General features: G+C 45.6%; 1 protein-coding gene across 1 annotated transcript in view; it reads left to right on the forward strand.

Annotated features, from left to right (window-relative positions):
* The window catches only part of DNAAF8 (dynein axonemal assembly factor 8), a 99,107-nt gene extending 86,117 nt beyond the window's left edge, over positions 1-12,990 (forward strand). The window contains exons 29-32 of the mRNA XM_062588319.1: positions 3,087-3,304; positions 4,902-4,987; positions 9,049-9,118; positions 12,242-12,990. Of these exons, the coding sequence (XP_062444303.1) occupies positions 3,087-3,304; positions 4,902-4,987; positions 9,049-9,118; positions 12,242-12,319 (452 nt within the window). The 3' untranslated portion in view covers positions 12,320-12,990. The remainder of the gene's footprint in view (positions 1-3,086; positions 3,305-4,901; positions 4,988-9,048; positions 9,119-12,241) is intronic.
* Positions 12,991-16,012: the final 3,022 nt, after the last annotated feature.

A 16,012-nucleotide genomic window follows, 5' to 3' on the forward strand; every position in this document is an offset into this window, starting at 1 on the left:
TATTCATCAACGACCTGGATGAGGGGACGGAGTGCCTCCTCTGCAAGTTTGCTGATGATCCCAAGCTGGGAGGAGTGGCTGACACACCCAAGGGCTGTGCAGCCATTCAGAGAGACCTGGACAGGCTGGAGAGCTGGGCGGAGAGGAACCTCCTGAGGTTCAACAAGGGCAAGAGCAGGGTCCTGCACCTAGGGAGGAATAACCCCAGGCACCAGTACAGGTTGGGGACTGACCTGCTGGAGAGCAGCTCTGCAGAGAAGGACCTGGGAGTGCTGGTGGATGACAGGTTGAACATGAGCCAGCAACATGCCCTTGTGGCCAGGAAGGCCAATGGTATCTTGGTGTACATTAGGAAATGTGTTGCCTGCAGTGCCACTCTACTCAGCCCTGGTGAGGCCTCACCCAGTTTTGGGCTCCCCAGGACAAGAGAGACATGGAGCTACTGGAGGGAGTCCAGCACAGGGCTACAAAGATGATCAGAGGGCTGGAGCACCTGCCCTGTGAGGAACGGCTGCGAGAGCTGGGCCTGATTAGCCTGGGGAAGAGAAGATTGAGGTGGGATCTTATCAATGCCTACAAATATCTTAAGGGAGAATGTGAAGGGGATGGGGCCGAACTTTTTTCAGTGGTGCTCAGCAGCAGGACAAGAGGCAATGGGTACAAACTGAAACACAGGAAGTACCACTGAATATGAGGGAAAAGCTTCTTTACTGTGCAGGTGACAGACCCTAAAACAGGTTGCCCGGAGAGTTTGTGGAGTCTCCTTCCCTGGAGATACTAAAAACCTGCCTGGACATGAGCTCTGCAGCATGCTCCAGGTAATCCTGCTTGGGCAGAAGGATTGGACTAGATCTCCAGAGGTCCCTTCCAACATCAACCATCCTATGATTCTGCGATAAATAACTTTTATGCAGAGAGTACTTTTTTGCAATGTGGGCATCTGCCTCTTGGGAACTGGACTCATTCAGTTCCCACTAGCTGCTGAACAGCTGCCAGTTCAAAATGACTTCCAGTTAATTCTAGCCTGATTTTGATTCAAAGCTGTGGCTTCAGAAAGTCTGTAAGCCATTCAGTTCTCTCAGATGCCTGCAGCTTCTCTGGGTCTTGCCTGTTGGTTTTACTGGATAGGCACATATATGAGAGAGACTTGGTTGCAACACCTGTTATGTAAGGAGGTGAAACTCAAAACATGGATGCTTCCATGTTGGGATTTTGTTGATTGATCTCAAGCCTTTATAACCAAGCAGTGGCCAGGTAATCTATCCCTGCACTATTCACTAGAGAGCAGACATGTTTGGAAAAAAATTGGATTGTTTTCATTCCTATAGCTTGAGTTCTGAAGTGACTGGCAAGCAGAAGGGTGGGCATCCAAGAAAATGTTCCTGTGCTGCAGCTGTTCACTACAGTTCATATTCCCCATCGGCAGAGCCACAAGATTGTTGTAGACTGGCAGAACAGCATGATAAAAATGCTACAGAATTACAGACCGTTACCTCCTACCTTGAGCCTTTAGTGATACAGCACCTTTGGGGGTTGATCTCGTTACTAACAGGTGCACAAGACAGCACGTGCAGAAATGCAAGGAGGGTAGTGATAAGTCATGACATTTCTCTCTGCCTTAATAAGAGCATGGTTGCTTTGTAGGCACCAAGTTACTCTTGCATAGAGCTCTCTGAAGGATTTTTCCAAGATAATCAATCATCAATGAGTTCTTTGCATTGCCTTATATTGGGTTTGCGCTATGCCCTACACGTGCTCCATGATCCTGACAAAAATTGTGTGTAAGGCTTTATCTTCTCAGACAAGCTCATTTTCTTAGATTACACACAAATACATCAGGGACTGACTGCATGAAAGTTTAAGGCTTAACTATTGCACATAGTGAAGAGTGAGGCCTATCTAACAACATTACTTACATTCCCAAGCCATTATATGAGCATTGAAACAAGGAGACTGGTAATTGTGTGTATGTAGCAGCAGCTTTTTGAGATGGCCAGGCTGCACTGCACATGGGCATATGACCCTCTCATCTGAGTAACTGCAGGGATGTGATCACGTCATCGGGTTTCCTGTCTGGTATGTCAGCTCAAGCTGTGTTCAGAGGACAGAACTGCAGGGAGAGGAGACTTGCAGGTGTTCCCAGTCCAATCCATCCCCTGTTGCTGTCAAGCTGGGTATTTCCTCCAACAGTTGCTGCACAGGGGGAAAGGACCAGGTCTGTGGCACAAGTCTGCTATGACTGAAGCACCTCTTGACTTTAGAAGAGATTGCAAGTGGAAAAAAATAACAAAGAGCTAGTTGTGGAGAGATGACAAGCATTCTGCAAGCTTTGTACAGCCTGGTCTTCGGAGCAAATCTCATGATCTGCACCCATAATTTCCTGTTTCATGAGAACCTCTTATGTTCTTGCTTTAAAGATGGGTAAGCAGAGTGAAAAGGAAACCAGTGCACAGCCCTGATGTGTTACTATCTAAGAAAACGTTTTTCAGAGCGTTACTGCCCTGGGAAAGCAAGTACTTGTGATCTCTGAATTGTCCGGTACAATATAGTAAGCGCCTCCAGTGAGCCAGACACATCATTCACCTTACGGTCTCATCATGAACACTAGAGGTAGCTCTTGCACACAAAGAAACCTCTCCCTTCAGCAAATAATTATCACAAAGCTTCTGCCTAATATACAGATAGATTTATCATAGGGAAAATATGAAATACATTAAATCTTATGAATGCTGATCAGAATAACATTTTGGATTATAAAAGCAGCTGGATTAACAGATTTCTTTGCTTGGAAGAAATTAAATGGAATAGTATCTCCTGTAGCAAATCAGCAGCTGTCCTTGTGTGACTCTTGAAATGGGGTCACTACTGCTGCCGTGTGATCTCCAGATACGTACACGTAGGCATACAGCAGTTTGACAGTTTGGGATGAGCAGTCACATCTGCGAATATCACCAGCAATGTAACAATGCCTGAACGTCTCTGATCTTCCAGTTATTTGTCTGTCAGGGAAGAATTATTTAGAGGGCTAGCAGTTGAAGGGGTAGATATAAAAGAACCATCTGTTGTGTTTGATCTTTTCCCATCAGACCTGCCATGGCTTGATACCCTCTGCCAGACCACTTGCCTCATACTGCCTGGGATAATCCTGCGGGGTTCAGAGCACCCACCTTATGTTGAACTACTTGATCAGCTTATTGGCAGAGATTTCACAGTTACTGGAGTGCGGCTCACTGTCCTGGATGCACCACAAGCTCATTGCATCTCTGAGATGTTAAGCAGGACAAAGTGCAGTGTTGCAGCAAAGGTAGGAAATAGCTGGAGCTGTGCTCTGCTTCTCTCCCCAGGAAAGAAGAGCCATCTTCGTGCAGTGCTGTGCTAAGGTATGCACACCAGCTCTCAGCAAACTAGCTTTGGTTGCAGTATTAGCAGAGTACTGCATCTGAACTGTAATAGCACTCATAAGTAATTTGGGCAGAGTGCCCTGCTAACTAGTCCCAACCTTGTGTTCCTATATTTCTGCAAGCTCATTGACACCTAACCTTGACGTCGGTTTGTGCAAGCATACCCTTAGTTTGAATGACACATCCCTATTAAACCTTTCATTCCATACACCTATTAGTGCACAGTTGCTATTATTATGTATGTTAGGCTGTTGTATCCTGTCTTGTTCTTCCAGATAAATGCAGTTTCTATTTCCCTTTCTTTAATCACACCCCATTAATCCTCTTCCACAATGACACATAACTCTTCCACTTTTTGGACTGTGCCCTGCACTTCTGGGCAGAGATTTTGTTTCGCCTCTCCATTAGTCAGTGATGACAACTCAAGCCATGGTCTACAAAAAGGTTTAAGCAATTGCCCAAACTAAGTATGAGAAGTGCTTCTGAAGTCAACAGATGCATTGCTTTACATGAGCAGAGTATCTGGCCCAAACTATTTTTCTCTTTGCACTAGAGGGTCTAGAAGAAACCCTCTATTTCAGGAACCTGACTAGAGCAAAGCAGGAAGGTATAATATGTGAGAAAGTGCTGTCAAAAGCACAAAGCAAACAACAGAGGAAACTGCTTATGCTGGAAGTAGCTATCAAGGAAGGGCTGTCAGAGGCACACAGCAATCCCTCTGAAAAAATACAGACAAACATTTGTGTTTCCAATCCTTCAGTTACAGAAGTCTTAGGTGTTACCTATAATAACAGCAGGTAAGATCTTTTCAGATTGTGATTTTTCTAAACTGACAGCATCCCTTTGAAGTATATCTGTATAGAATAGCAATTACATCTAGCATCCAATTAGTCTAAGCACTAGTTTGTTCTCCCGTGGTTCCCCTAAGGGTGCCATCCCTCTGCGCACAGGAATGTGCACAGCTCTCTAGGAAGGACAAAGGGAAGCAGCGTGTTGCAAGCAGAGCCATGGCAGAGGCATTGCTCTTCTGGCGATGGAAACGCTTCCTCTTGTCAGAGATGAATTCCTCCAGGCGCAGCTGGCGTGTTTCCAGAAGGGCCTGGTGCTTCTGAGCCAGAGTTGAACATTATGGCATTTGCTTTCCCTTGTCAGAAAGGAGACGAGCTCCTTGGAGTAAGAAGTGTTCCAGCTACAGTATCTCAAACATTTACAGCTGTTTTCTGTGTTCCTGCTTCCAGCAGACTTATTGACTGAATAATACACCTGAACAACCTGCTTATTTTCACAGAGAGAGAGAGAACAGGAATAATAGTATGCCATAGGAGCAGGATACCTAACAGTTCAAACACCTCAGATTGAAGGAGTCTGTTGCACCATGTCTTTCATCCCCTCACACGGCGTACAAGCGTTTATCTATGCTGTCAGCAACTCGTCAGTGAGGCTTATGGACTTATTTAAGTGGGTATCAACACCAAAGCTCTGTTCTTCCCTCTCTTACAGTGTTCCCTCTTAACGGATGGTTTGTGTCTGGTGTTAGCAGCACAGAGGGACAATGCAGTCATTTGCTTCAACTCCCTCCTGGACAGGTGAGGACAGTATCACTTCAACAGCACTTTTTCACCACTGTCTCAGCCCCCTATCAGAGAGCTTGTGATCTGAGCAAGGACAGCCAAGTTTTCTTCTCTGTAGTTCACTTCCAGTTTAGATTCTCATGAAGTTAGATGCCTCTTAAAGGCAACCCGTTCTTCATAAGTTACATTTTTTCTGGTGTATCAATACCTCAGAGTGTTGCTCAGTTTGGAAGTCACATGTCTCATGGTATTTGTCAAAAACTCAGTGTGTCTCAGAGACTTGGCAGCATGGTTCCACAGATACAGGGAAATCTCTGAAATAAAAGCTCACATTGGGAATAGACCTGATGAATCGATAAAATTCCTAGGAGAAACATCTTAGCAGATTTTATGTTTTCTATGAAAAAAATACTTAAACACTAGAGAGAGAGGGGAAAAAAAAAAAAAAAAAAAAAAAAAGCAGCCTCTTAAATAAATCACCAGAAATGCTGGGTAGAGGATTTATAAGCCTGATAAAACAAACAGAATCCCTCTATGGGGAATGATTAGAGGAATAGAATGATTATCAGGCTAATTAACCCACTTGCCCCAAGAGGGAAAGTTTCCTTGTGTAAGGGCTGGTATTTGGCAATGTGATGTGCAATTCATGCACATGGTTTCCTCTGGGAAAGGAAGCCAAGATATGTTTTCAGACACATCCAGCATGGAGCAGTCCTACAGTCACACTGATAAGGCTGTCATGACATTGGCTGTTCCACCTGGAGGACTCCCAGACAGCACTATCAATGCAACAAGAGTAGGAACTAGGGGATGCTGGAGTTTACAAGCATCAAGGCGATCAAGTCCAAACATCAGTTGGTCACACTGTGGAGTTCCTGTACTTTGATGAAATGTTATGGTGCCACAATGAGGATGGGGAGATGGAACAAATAGTAAGTGACTTTTCAAAAATGCTTTGAAGCTCATGTCAACTTTTAGACATTGCTCACATTCATTTAAAGTCTCAAGCTTGGGAGCAACCTCCCAACCTCCTACCCAACAAGTTACAGCACTAAGTGGAAGCGAAAGCAAGTTACCTAATAACTTTTTAGCGAGTTTCCTTCCACCTTTTCTCTGATTTATAGGAAAAAGGGATCTGTTGGATATCCCAAAGATCACTGCTGAAGGTGGGAGAGTGCCTGACAGTAGAGCTGGGACCAGATACAGAATCCCCCAGCTCTTTATTTTTCCTAGACTTCTGTTATCAGAATCAAGGATGCTGCACAGCAAAATCCATCTGCAACATAGCACTTCCCAGTACTGTAGGTTTAACCTGATACACTTCAAGACTGCCAGTCCCAAGGCAGCACACCCAGAGCAAACACTGCAGTGGCTTCTCACTGCTGCTTTCATTGAGCTGCAGGGCTGAGGAGTAAACAGGGAGGAATAGATGTGGACGCTGCCAGTCTCAGCTGTCTCTCACCCTTCATCCTGGTCTATGCAAGTACAGCTGTCTATACAACTCATAAACTTTCCTGACAAACTCCAAAATAGGTGTGCATAAATTATGGCTGGTAGGAGGCACATCTAAATGGTGAGTTCCACTCTGCCTCTTACCCTAGTGCCAGAACTGGTGATTTTGCAGCCGTTTAAAAATAGCCTTACCAAAAAAAGTATTTGTCCTCATGACTGATGGTGCCTTTGGAAGGGAGAGGCAGTAAGGTGTGCCCAGGGATGGGGAGAAGGAGAATCAGTGATTCTCAGTTAGAGCCATTTAATCCAACAGTGAGATCATACCCTTACTGCATCACACAAGCCATCATGGTGTTAAAATCAACTTTGCAGGTATCTTTGAAAACCCAGCCTGACTTTACTGGTGTCTCATAAAGAGACCTCATGCTAAGACATCTTCATTGTCTAGTTTATAAATATTTCAGATTAACATGTAAGGTTAATTACTCTTATGATTCCATCAATAGGAGCCACATGACCTTTCTTGCACTAAATAAATCTCTGTATATTTGTTTCACTTTTATTGCCCTGGCTCAGGATTCCGATATCACAGGCTCTGGCCTGCATTTCAACTGTGTTGCTGAAGCTCCATGGTATAAGGGACTGTTTTATGACCCTGGGCATTGATTCCCAGCTGAGCTATATTACTTAGGCTTTGTGCCACAAGGAGAATCGTTGCCATCTGCACGGCAGCCTGGACAGGGTGTCAGAGGTGGACTGTGATAAGAAGCAGGAATCGGGTGTTGAGGAGAATTGTGTAGGCACTGCTACTATACCTGCTGATCGTTGAGAGCCTGTTAAAGCTTTCCTAAGCCAACTCTAGCAGTGGCACATCAAGGACATTCACTCCCTGGAGAATGCTGCGCAGAACAGGTGCCTTAAAGACAGACACAGACCTCACAACTATGTAGAGATTATTGTTCATGGACAGCAGTGCCTGCTCTGTCCATTCTCTGGACATGTATGAAGGGATTATTTCTGTTCCAAAGGGCAGGAAGAATAGAGCAGGGGACAAAATTTATGCAGGTGGAGGCACAAAAGCAGCCTGTGAGCTTGACTGACTGCAAAGAGTGGAGCCAACGCAGGAATCTGGGATAATCTGGGAGAGTGCTGAGGCTAACTCACAGGGCAGAGTGAAGTAAACATTTGAAGGAGGTGAGGGGAAGCTGAAACACAGCTTAAGAGCAGTAAGGACCCAGGGGGAAGAATCCAATGACAGAAATGACACAGTCCTACCCATAGATAGGGAATAATGATTTGAGATTTACCTTTCTTGTTCTGGCAGCATCCAGTTGCCTGCATCTCCAGTGTTAAGCATTTGAATTTCCCCTGTCATAACTTGTTTTTAAAGCCAGATTTCCTAGCTGCAGGGTGGCAGAGGGAAGAATTTGTAAGTAGATTCAAAGCAGCTACTGGAAGAAAGGCATGCTCTGCTTTTTATGCTTCTCACATGACATGGTAGATTTAGTTACCTTACTTAGGGACACTGATTTAACAGTAATCACACCAGGACTTGTTCCTCTATGGTTATTTGAGCTTTTTAAAAATAATGGTTTTACTTGAAGATGCTCATGAGATTGTAAAGACTTAACTGTATAGTGCACAGTCTTTAGGAGTTCACCTAGTTATCATCATGCTGAATGCAGTATGCAGGGATTGACTAAAGCACATCGAAAGCCTAGCTGTTTCAGAAGCAAATCTGAGTGCTGGCTAGGCCTTATACCTTCCCATTTTTTCGAGAATGTAGTGCAATCAGAACAAAAGTCAAATGATTAGGAACTTTGCTGTATGTTATTCTGTCTGATGAAACATTCTTACCAAGTGTTAATTGCCGTCAGCAGGGAGTGATGTTATCCCTAGAGGAAGCTTATCTCTGCGTACAAATTTGCACAGTGCTTCAGAGTGGAAGGAGGTGTAGAAACCAAGAAATGAACACACAAGATGTAAAATCCTGGAGCTGTTGAAAACCACTGAAGGGAAAACTGTTGCCAGGCACAATACCTGCTTATGGGGGCAGGGAGTAGTTTTGAAAGTATCTGGAGAGTTCTCAAGCCTAAGACCCGGACTGTGGATGGAGTTAGTTACAAAGGCAATTTGGAGATTTGTATCTTGCCTTTTCATTTCTCTTGAATACCTCTTGTGGTCAATTCATGTGTGACTTCCATGAGCTTGAGTGTGGTCAGTGCTAAACAAGGACGAGTGAGGCAAACCCTGCTGCTGAGGGCAGCTCAGAAAGCCCTGGGTTTGGTTTTTCGGGGAAAGCACACAGATCATCTTTGTTGAGAAAATGGCTCTTGCACAGAGCTTAAATCTCTAGATGTAGGTATGTTTCCCACTGCCCCAGAGACCCGATTATGCAACAGGTCATTACTGTTTGTTTGAAGGCTTATATTTTAAGAATACAAATCCATTTATACAAAGCTTTGTAAAACCCAGGATTTATCTGTGTAAAGAAGTTCAGTAACAGATGCACATGGCCAGAGCTGCTGGCACAGAACATAACCCTCCTCAGAGCTAGGTCATCTGTAGTTTCTGACTGCTTAGATGGCAAAGTAACGCTTGCTTCCCTTTTTCTTTACCCCCAGTGTTTGTTGGCAGAAGCAGTCGGTACTGGACACTGTGCAGCATCTCCTCTATCCTCAAAATGAGAGGCAGGCAAGTAGAGAAGTTTATGGTACAAATACTTGTCCTTTGTGCCCCCATGATGAATGAAGCTTGTCAAAATAGGTTGTATTTTTAAAGAAAATCTCAACTTGTACAAGAGAGACGTGATGCCCCAGCCTTGACTCATACTGAGAGTCCAGAACATGGTGAAAGGTGGGACCAAAAGCCAGTCAAACTGTGTGCTGCACATGACACCAGGAGCACTATTTGGAATCAAAAATTGGAGGTTTGGTAAAGATTTAATATTTTCCTTAGAAGTCAGTTACTTTTTATGAAGAATTAAGAATCAAAACTTAGTAAAATATTTGTGATATTTGTCAAAAAGAAGCAAAAGAAAATGTTCATTCAACCCTACTGCAAAGCTGGTATCTGTCCTATGTTCTTGAAGTTGTGTTTCAGGAGCCCAAGTCCTGGAGGAAGAGAAATTAAGTCATTAGCTCTTCCACTGTTGGGCTAGCTGAATATTTTTCCAATAGCTCATCCCAGAGAAGGAAACACTAAGCTCCAGGTTCTTAAAGGCCACTTAATGGGAATAAACTGCACAAATGTTTAAAATGCTAGCTGTAATCATCGAAGTTCAGTACAAACCAAATAAGAGAGTTGGAGATAGAAGGCAGTGCCTGAAGAGTTAGGACAAGGAGTTGTAAAAGAATTGGTGCAGAATTTAAAATGGTAACAAGTAGGCAAGCCTCACCTCTAGATTCCTTTTGCTGCCTGAGAAAATGCAGCAGGAAAGTTAAATGTGTCTAATATCATGTAACATAAGAGAGCTGCTGCCTTCAGCAGCAGTGTTCTAAGCATAGGGCCTTAAAAGATGTAGGTCTTTCTCTGAGGTCCGTGTTCCCACTTGCAAACCAGGCCAAACTACCCCAAGCTTCCCAAGAGTTGTACAGCTGCTATACCCAGCAACTTTCCCCAAGGTGCAGTAAAATTCTCCAAGAGTTTAGCTGGGAGTGTGTGGGATGCAGTGTCTGGGAAGGTCTGCAGGCACAACTCTGGGAGAGCTGCAGGGCTGTCATAGCACAGCGCTTACTGCTGCCAAGGTGCCAGTCTGTTGCCAAGTAATGTGACAGGGCAGCAACTCTAGGCTGTCTTCTGATTTGCTTTGAAAAGGACATTACATATCTCTGGATGACATAAAATCCCTTCTGCTTCATGGCTATGGGAAATTAGCCTATCAGAAAGAGGTTTATGATGCTGTGATAGAAAAGAGAAAAAGCAAGTATTTTCAGCCTGTCTTCTCCCTGCTCTTAGCAGCCTGGACCACTGCATCAAATCCCTCTGGCTTTGGTGGAAGCAGGGTCTATTCACGGCAGCTCATGGTTTAGACCATCAGCCTAATCTTGAAAGGAGAAAGCAATGCCTCACTATTTTGCAGTCAAATCAGAAAACAGCTTCTGGGATAGTGGTGGGTGCAGCATTTCTCATTTGTCGGTTACAGCAGAAAGTAACGTGTCTTCTTTTCAAGCTGTTCTTTTGCTCCAAAGTCTAGTGTAGATTTAGAAATCCTAAAGCAAGATCTGAGGAGCAAACTCATCAGAGAATGACTGTACCTCAACGGATGTCTGTAGAAATCATGTTTGATCCTCTGGTCTCTTGCTAATGAGTTTACAAAATGTCAGCCGGGCTCTCCAGGTTAAAGCTAATGAGCAACAACATGATATCAGGCAAAGTTCAGCAGGGTTAAATGAACATGGATTTCAAATCCTCATGGTTTGAGCATGGCTGCAGTGTTTGCTGGTCTAGTCAAACTATGGAAGTGAAATGGAATTTCATACTTGCTCCCTGAGTGATTAGGGATGAGGCATTATGATGAGAATTCAGCTTTCCAAATGGGACTATTTCAGTGCTGACATTTCTGTCTGGGCTAGTTGTTTTGTGTTCTTCTATAGTCATTTAGACTATAGTAAGCACTTCTGCAGCTCATTTCACCTGCTCTATTTGAAATACTGTGCTAGAGCAAGTGAATTCATGCTCTGGAAGTTCCTCATTCTCTCTGTCAACAGAAGGGGCCCTGGATGGGGAACTCAGATGCAAATCCCTCCACTGCAGTCTCCTAAAGTCTGCTGAAAAGACTTGACTTACTGTCACAGATCCCTTAGCAGGACTGCATTTCCAGAAAACGTGAGGACGGGATTTACTTTCTAGTGCTTATGTCTAAGGTTTGATTCCATGTAAGGAGAGTATGCCCGGTCTGTTGGGTTTTACCTCTGGAAAACTGATGTCTTCTCAAATGTTTAACAAAGCACAGCAGACAGCTTTGGTAGTCTGGAGGAGGGAAGGCTGAGATACACCAGCTAAAAGAGAAACTCGGAGAGTACCAGTGCTTCAGGACGCACTGGTGTCTGCTCCCACATGGTCTTACCTTGGTCACAGTGCCACGCAAACAGCCAGTGCCAGACTGCACTGTAAGTGGCAGAGCCACATTTTGGTGGTGCCACTATTTTGTGGCTATTTTGGTGCTGGAGTGATTCAGAGCAGCACAGGGGAAAATGCATTCCAAGCACTCTGGGCAAGACTCCTGGGCCCTTTACGAGCAGGCAGAAGCGTTGAAGTGCTGTAAAAGAGCCCTAAAAGCCCAGGGCAGCTATGAGGATAGGCAGTGCTGGCAGAAGGGGAGCCTCAGAAATTGTGTGGGGTGAACTCTCAACAAATGAGAGTGCCGCAGGGGAACACTGTATTCATCAGCACAGTCAGACGTACAGGCAGGTCACGAAGCCCTTTGCACTAAGCTGGCTCTGAAGCAGCCACACCAAAGAGCTGCACAGGAATTGAGTTTGGGAAGGTGAGGCAGAAGCAGCCAAGGGGGGGGGGGCATTACATTTCCCAGTTGGGACTTTACGTGTTGTTGCTTTTCTTCTCTTCCTTGAAAAAGTGAATCTTGAGAAGGGCCAAACGGTAATAACAGCTAGCAGACCTTTCCCAGCTGTGGAACGCTTATAGCCACGTCTGTGCTAGGACTTTTTCAACCCAGGACGGAGTTACCTGATAAAACATCCTCGCTATACTGCCTGCTTGCGGCACACACAAGAAACCTGCCTCTGAAAGGAAGAAGTTGTCTGACATGCACAGAAATCACAGCTCTCTTCCAACCCCTTTCTTCTTTCCCCCCAGGCTGAAGAGCTGCTCTGTTGCCTTTTCGACTCCCTGACCTCTGAGAGCATCCACTACATTGAATCCCAGGATTGCTAGCCAAGATGGTCTCGGCCCTCAACCAGCCCATGGGTGGATGCTATTGTGGGTATCTGTGCTAACAGACATGCTGGGAGATCTCAGCCTCCAGGAGCACTAATACTTGTTTGTCATTAAAATGTCAAGCCTTGAGTATGGTATTTGCATCAGCAAGGTAGATGAGACTGGTAGGAGGAAGGTCCGTGCCCAAGAGCAAATCCTTCTGAACAGTAGCTGTGCTTTCTAGTAGAGTGTATTCAGCAACAATCTGCTTGCATTGCATGGGGCAAGGTTCAGAGCATTCTTCTAGCTGGCAAAAACTTAAGAGGTAAAGAATATATGTAGTGGCAGGGGTTAACAGCTGTCTTACTCTCAGATGCTTCCCTCTTCTGCAGCCCTGAAAGACGTTATGGAGACACTCCATCTTCTGCTGCCACTTTGTTCTTCCTTGAAATGCAGCCAGCTCTTTGTGGTGACCAAGCCCAGACCCAGCAGAAGGGCTCAGAACAGAGCAGGTATCTTGTGTCTGTTGCTGGGAAAAACTTGCCACTTCCATCCCTGCCTGGCTGAGCTCTGCCTCCTTTCTCTTCTAGCACACCCTATCATCAGCTGTTCACACTAACTTCTGATGGTTGCTACAAAGATGAAGCAAGCTCTATTTATTTCACAGAGGAACTAAGAACCAAAGACAAAACCACAGTAAAAAGCAAATCAGATAGAGCCACTGAATATGATTAAAAGTGTGACAGCTTAATGTTCACTTGCCTCTGTTCCAGCAGCTCTGTTATCGACCATTTCTGCCCCAGGCCCAGCTCACTGTCCTCCCAAAGGTACACAACCATGCCACGTGCTCCTCCTTCTCCAGCAGTCGTGATGCTAGTGAGATTCCTCCTTTGCTGGGTCCTTTCAGTGAGCTGTTTGGCAGGAGATGCAGGTGTTAATACAAAGGTCCTCAGTGTCCTTGGGACCCACTGGGCAAATTCAGCCCCTTTTGGTAAGACTCTTTTCAGCCCAGGAGGTTTCTTGTTCCTCTGCTTGCAGTTAGGTGGCCAAAGACTTGGACATGCACGTGCATCCAGTTACAGATCCTATCTTGGACATACTAAAAAAGGTCTCTGTTTAATCTCCGAGTGGTATTAAGTCAGAGCAGCATGCACCTGACTGGTTGGGCAGCCCACATGCATGTGCTGCTTGGTTTGCTAGCAGGTGAGCACATTCACACACAGCCTTTCCCACCACAAAGGCCTGATAGGAATCTGTCTCCTTCCCAGCCATCAGCTCACACAAACAGGTAACGCTGTAACACCTCTGAAATCTCTGTCCCCTTTCAAATTAGACAGAAACTGTCCAGTCAGTTCCAGTGTTGTTATAGGTCTGACCCTGCAAGCCCTGTTTTGTCAGTCTGGCATCAGTCCTGTCTCAATCTTTCCCTTTCTTCAAGCTACTTTGAAATAGAGATAAGAGATTGTCATTACCACTGTCAGCTGCATGAGCAGAAGCATAGGCAGGTGACCTGCCTGCACTTGCACAGCAATTCGGTGTTGGAACTGGATGTAGCTCCCCAAACCTCTGTTCCCCAGCACAGCTCTGTCTTGACAGAGGGTATTTGGGCTTTATAGTGAGGCCAAAATCTTCTGTAGGGAAGATTCAGAAATCACATGCCACTGAGGAAGATGAGGAGCTGCCCCAGTGCCCCAGGAGGTCACAGTCCCACCAGTCAGAGCGAGGGAAAGCAGCTCTGTTCCTACAGCTAAGTAGGCCATTTCCTGCACTCTGGGCACATTTCTGTCATGCTTGTAAGCCTTGTACAGCTTTGAAACAAATGAAAATTAAAAGGATCCACCCCCAGCACTAGGGGAATTTGATCTGAAAAAGGAGAATGTTGGAATAAAAAGCAGTCAGCAGCTGAAAGACAAGGCCTGCAGAGCTGCGTGTGAGCAAGTGGCACACAGGGCTGGCAGTGCCCTTCGCCCAGTCAGCAGGATGGGTGTGATGTGGCCACCAGCATTGTGTCTGACTAGCCTGGGCTCTTGGACCTGTAAAAACATGGGATCACAGGGAGATCCCTTGAGCTGCACGGCCTTCATGCCAAGGCTGGAAGACTCTGTACACTGGGAGATGATGCTCTGGGGACCAGAGGCCTTCAAACCTGGGGAATGAACATCCTGCTTGGATATGTCTGGCCTGGTCTGGGCCTGATGTCAGCCCAGAGTGCTCTGAAGTTCCTGGCAGCAGTTGAGATCATGACTGTCTTTGTATTAGGCCACGTAACAAACCAGAGCTTGGCGCAAAAAGCACCACATACCTTCTTCCAGGCAGCTCCACTACTGAGGCTTGTTCTTTGCCAGGCCCATCCACAAAGCATGTAGAGACTCATGCCTCAGTTTCCCATCTATGGAGTAGAGATAACAGTTCTGCCACATTTCCCAGGTACATTAAGAACAGCAACATAATAAAAATGGGGCAACACTCAGATATTTTTGAGAGAGAGGCTGTTTGAGAAAGTCTTCAGTTCCTATTTTAAAGCCCCGCTAGTTAATCTTGGTGTAACAAACTAGCGTGCCCCACCCAAAGCAAGGGAAACAATCATCTGCTGATATTTCCAAAATGCCAGGATTCCATAAATAACCCAACCAGCCTTTCCTCCCAGAGCACCATACCTCTTGCTAGAGAGCTGACAACCAGGAGCACTGTGGACTCTGCAAAAATCAATCCCGTCACCCTGCCACCAGCTCCAGCTCTGTCAAATGGAGCTGCAGTTCACACGGTGTTTTCCCTGCAAACTGCCACAAGGCAGCCAGGATTAGCTAATCAGAGCTGAGGAGCAAATTAATGATTGCTTGAACTAGGAGGAAGGCAGATTTGATCGGAGATTGTCAGCTTTGCAGCTGGCTCCTACTTGCAAACAATTCATTTAGATTATGAAAGCAAGGAATTGAGTACAAAACCCCCTAGATTGTTTGCTTCCTAGAGAAAGAAAAGAAAAGAAATGGAATTTAGATTAAAAATTATGCAGAATAGTATTAATTCCCCACCCTCTTGTGCCTCCCCTCTTGCTGGAAAACCAGAGCTAATCAGAATTTAGTATTGTTCTACTGCCAGTGCTCAGAGCTGGCCTCAATGGAGGAGAGATAAAATACAGTAGGTGGCATTTTGTGTTAACTCCTTAGGGTCCTGCACTGTGAAAGACGGGAATGCAGCACCCTGGGCTGGTCCCCCATTTTCCCAGCGTGCTCTGGCCTGGTTGTCATCTCCCTTCCAGACTGGAAGTGCCTTGGGGTGCAAAGCAGCTTCACATCCCATGCAGAGCTGACGATGCGATGCCCCAGGACCGCTGGTCATGGGCACTTGGTTCACCTCTGTCATGTTTTTCGGCACTGCGAGAAGCTCTTGCTGAACAAAGGCCACACGCAGCCTGGCAGCCCTGGACACTGAGCCGCGCTCGTGGTAGTGGCTGTTGGTGAGGCTGGGAAATGGCTGGCTGGCACTGCAGGCCGCGATCGCGGCACACAGGGTGGAGCAGTGCTCTGCAATCATGGGAGCCCTTCACATCAGAGCACATCCATGTCCCGAGGGATATGGAAGTGCTGAAAGCCTATCCGTCAGGCACTGGCAGAGCCACACTTATGTCATAGGTTTCTAAGTCACTGCACTTCACTTTGTGCCAAGGACACATTTAACTAATTACTGATTAGGCCTAGAAATCACTACCTT

The sequence above is a fragment of the Rhea pennata genome, chromosome 15 (assembly GCF_028389875.1).
Source record: "Rhea pennata isolate bPtePen1 chromosome 15, bPtePen1.pri, whole genome shotgun sequence".
NCBI lineage: Eukaryota > Metazoa > Chordata > Aves > Rheiformes > Rheidae > Rhea > Rhea pennata.